General features: G+C 66.5%; 2 protein-coding genes across 2 annotated transcripts in view; both read right to left on the bottom strand.

The window, feature by feature from the left end:
• PFL1_01831 (uncharacterized protein) overlaps positions 1-1,291 on the bottom strand; it is a gene marked incomplete at both ends in the record, with an annotated part of 2,636 nt that extends 1,345 nt beyond the window's left edge. The window contains 4 exons of the mRNA XM_007879340.1: positions 58-515; positions 618-1,021; positions 1,144-1,183; positions 1,289-1,291. Coding sequence (XP_007877531.1) covers positions 58-515; positions 618-1,021; positions 1,144-1,183; positions 1,289-1,291 — 905 coding nt within the window. The remainder of the gene's footprint in view (positions 1-57; positions 516-617; positions 1,022-1,143; positions 1,184-1,288) is intronic.
• A 758-nt stretch (positions 1,292-2,049) lies between these two features.
• The window catches only part of PFL1_01830 (uncharacterized protein), a gene marked incomplete at both ends in the record, with an annotated part of 3,577 nt that continues 2,078 nt past the window's right edge, over positions 2,050-3,548 (bottom strand). Inside the window, 4 exons of the mRNA XM_007879339.1 lie at positions 2,050-2,100; positions 2,208-2,424; positions 2,565-3,222; positions 3,351-3,546. Coding sequence (XP_007877530.1) covers positions 2,050-2,100; positions 2,208-2,424; positions 2,565-3,222; positions 3,351-3,546 — 1,122 coding nt within the window. The remainder of the gene's footprint in view (positions 2,101-2,207; positions 2,425-2,564; positions 3,223-3,350; positions 3,547-3,548) is intronic.

Genomic DNA, 3,548 nt, shown 5'->3' with positions numbered 1-3,548 from the left:
AGTCAGCATGGCAGCGAGGCCGGGCGACAAGCGGCATCGCGCCTCAACTCAACTCACCTCTCTTCTGCCACCGGCTCCAGCAGGTCGAGCGGGTCAATGGCCGTCGGCGCAGATGTGGGCGCCTTTGCGGCGATGGGAGCGGCGGCGGCGGCGGCGGCGGCGGAGGCGGCGGCAGCATTTGTCTGAGCGAGAAGGGGCTGCTCGTCGGCCGTCGGCGCCAGCTCGCTGCCCATGGCACCGAGCAGGTCGGTGCCCTTGGTCTTCTTGCCGAGCTGCATTCCCTTGCCCTTGAACGGCTTGGCCGCCGGCGTGCTCGACGCAGCGGCACCGCCAAAGCCCGTTTGGACGGGGGCCTGCGTCGGCGGCGGCTCAAACGACTTGGGCACGGCGCTGTAGCCGCCAGACATGCCTCCGAACCCACCGCCGCCCTGGCCGCGACGGGCGGCGTCGCGGCGCTGCATCTCGAGCTGCTTTGCTCGCCTCTTGAGCTCCTCCTTGGCCTCCATCTCCTTGTTCTGTGGGCGGGCAAGGGGCGACGATGGAATGCGGTCCGCGTCAGCCTGTGGGGACGCCGATCTGGACAGGCAGCAAGGCCGTGGCCCGCCGACCGTACGCACCTTTTCGATGATCTCCTGGATCTTTTCCTCGTGGCTCTCCATCTCGAGGATGCTCCTGATCTGGGTGAGGTTGACGTTTTCGCGGTAGCCGAGGCTGACGATCTCGTCAAAGGCGCCGAGGAGCTCAAAGGCGTTGGCGAGGACGGTGGCCTCGTCGAGGGACCGGCAGAGGTCCGAGACGGTGCGGGCAAAGAGGTGGAGCGTATCGATATCCTGGAGGATGTTGGAATTCTTGTTCGTGATGAGGATCATGTAGAGGTCCTCGAGGGGCTGGTAGACGAAGCGCACCGCGTCCGTCTCGACGGACGTGTGCTGCGAGCCGGCGCTGATGAGCTTGGGGAACGAGGCGAGCAGCCCTTCGATGCGCGAGCGCGGCATGTCGCGGAACTGCCGCGAGATGACGGCTGCGGCGCGGGAAAGGGGGAGGGAAGATTCGAGTAGCGGTATCGACTCGGAGAGTCAGCTGAACGGATCGAAGTCGCCTGTCTGCCTGCCTGTCGCCGCCTCGAAAGCCGTCGATACTCACGCTTACCGCCGCGGGTCGAGATGGACGCAGCGAGGAGCACCTGCGGCAGGAGTGAGGGGGAGAGGGTCGGTCAGTCGAGTTGTGCACAGGGCAGAGCCGTGTGGGTTCGATCCGGACTGCGTGGCCCAGCGTCCGGGGGACCTACCATGGCGGTCGACTCGCGGACGAGGAACGAGGGGCGGGTAGAAGGAGCGTTGCGTGGTCAGATGGCCGGGCGTGGGCGTGGGCGTGGGCGAGTCTCGGCGCGGTAGGGTGTCGGTGGCGTCGCTGAAGGCGATCGTTCAAGGCGAGACCGAGGCTGATGGTGAGGGAGAGATTAAAGGGGGTGGCGATGGCGATGGCGATGGCGAGTGGGGGTGGAGATGGACGACGAGGAAGTGGTAGGAAGCTACCGTCTTCTAGAGACCCGCCCGCGGGCATGCCGCGTTCTGGGCCGCCTGCCTGTCTTGGCTGGCTGGCTGGCTGGCTGGCTGGCAACCCGCCGCCGCCGCCGCCCGTGCGCAGGCCTGCCAGGGACGGGGCCTGGCGCACGCTGGCCAGCAGTCTGCCAGCCTCCCTCCCCTTGCCATCTCGGGCGAGAAAAAGCCAGGCTCTGGCCCAGCCCCTCTCGACCACCAATCACCTCGACGCTCCCTCCGTCGGCCTCATCCGCCTCTCTCTTCCCCTCCCTACATGGACATGGCCTTCTTTAGATAAGTGTCGATTCCTCACGCAGATAGCCGCCCACAACGACAAAGCTGATAATACCCGGACATAGCAAGGATAGCAGGGGCACGACCGGCTGCGGCCGCAGCACAAAAGGGGGGCAAGAGATGGCTCCATAAACACGCTCTTCGCACGGCGCGGCACCGGCGGCGTCGGCAGCGCGAGGACGGGAGAGGCAGGCGATGTGGCCGCTTCTCCCCCTTATCTAGCCCTCGATAGGTCCTGGAACGCGCTCTCGACGCAGTTCTTGATCTGTCGGTCGTTCCGGCAGCGGGGCAGCGAGGCAGCAAAGCGGTGCGCGGGCGTCAGCACAGGTTCCCATCGTGTCGCGCGTGCGCAGCCACGGGCTCGGCCCTCACCTCTCTGTAGCTGACGACGAGGCAGCTCTGCTCGTCTCGCGACGTCAGCATGATCTTTTCGTCGACGCCGGCGTCAAGCTTGTTGAGGTTGGTGAGGATGTGGCTCAGGTCCACGACCGGCCGTCCGGCCTCGTCGACGGCGTGGAACACGTGGTCGCGGAACAGCTTGATAATGTACCGATCTCCCGTCTCGGCCCAGCGCGGATCATGGTCGAACCTGCAGGCCGAGGGAGCGCGCAGGGCCAAAAGGGGCAGAGAGGGGAAGGAAGGGGGCGCAGGCGAGGTCAGCAGGAAGCCTTGTTGGACACTCCGTTCGCGGGGGGAGGCGGGCCGATACACATCGCCCGCGACACTCACTCTGGCCTCTCGTTGATGAACCCAAACTTGCACAGCAGCCTCACCAGGCGGCCGTTTTCGAGCTCCTTCATGAGGGCATTCTCGAGCAGATCGCCGTAGTTGAGCGCCGAGTCGAGCTCCTCGGCGACGTGGGTGCCGAGCCGCCGCTCGAGCTCGTCGGCCGTCTTGTCGGCGTCGGTCGACTCGTCGAGGAGCCAGAGGATCATGTCCTTGAACTCGGCCGAGTAGCGCTGCCCGACGCTCTCGAGGCTGTTGGGCACGTTCTGCAGCGCCGACATGGTGTTGAGCGCGAGGCTCAGCATCAGCTTGCCCAGGTTGGCCAGGTCCTCGCGCTGGTGCGTCCGGACCGCGTCCTGGCCCGCCTGCGGGTCGTAGGCAATCACGTCAAAGATCGAGCAGCAGTTGAGCCGCACGCGGTTCTTGCCCGTCCGCAGCACCTTGCTCGGCTCGATGCAGCGCGCAGCCATGCCGGCCAGGTGGATGCACCGCACCACGTTGGTCAGCTGGCACAGGTAGCTCCACAGCACCCGCTCCGGCACCTGCATCTGCACCGGCTGCAGCCGCCCCGTGCGCCGATCCGGCTGCGGCGGCTTGGCCGTCATGTGCTCCGAGTAGAGCGTCGTCGAAAGCGGGTGGTAGTCGTAGACGAACACGATCGCTGTGGGGTGAGGCATATGGAGGGCGCGCGACGGCCGTCAGCATCCTCCGATCCTTGCGCAGTGCGTGAATCGCCGCGCCGCGCCGCGCCGCCGCAGCAGCAGCCGGCGCCGGCTCCGGCCAACTCACATTGATCTCCAAACGCCCTCGTCGTGAACGCCTCGCGGACGCTGACGATGCTGGGATGCCGGATCCGCCTCCACTTTTCGACCAGGCTGATGGCCGCCTCGTGCTGCAGGCGGAACCCCTCGAGGCGCCGCAGCACGTACCGCTTGCCGTCGAGCGTGCAGATGGCCTTGTAGCAGTGGCTCCGGTAGCCAAACACCT

Source organism: Pseudozyma flocculosa (assembly GCF_000417875.1).
Source record: "Pseudozyma flocculosa PF-1 unplaced genomic scaffold scaffold00004, whole genome shotgun sequence".
In the NCBI taxonomy this organism is placed as follows: Eukaryota; Fungi; Basidiomycota; class Ustilaginomycetes; order Ustilaginales; family Ustilaginaceae; genus Pseudozyma; species Pseudozyma flocculosa.
Note: the sequence above shows the minus strand (reverse complement) of the source record. Positions and strands in the feature narration are given on the sequence as shown.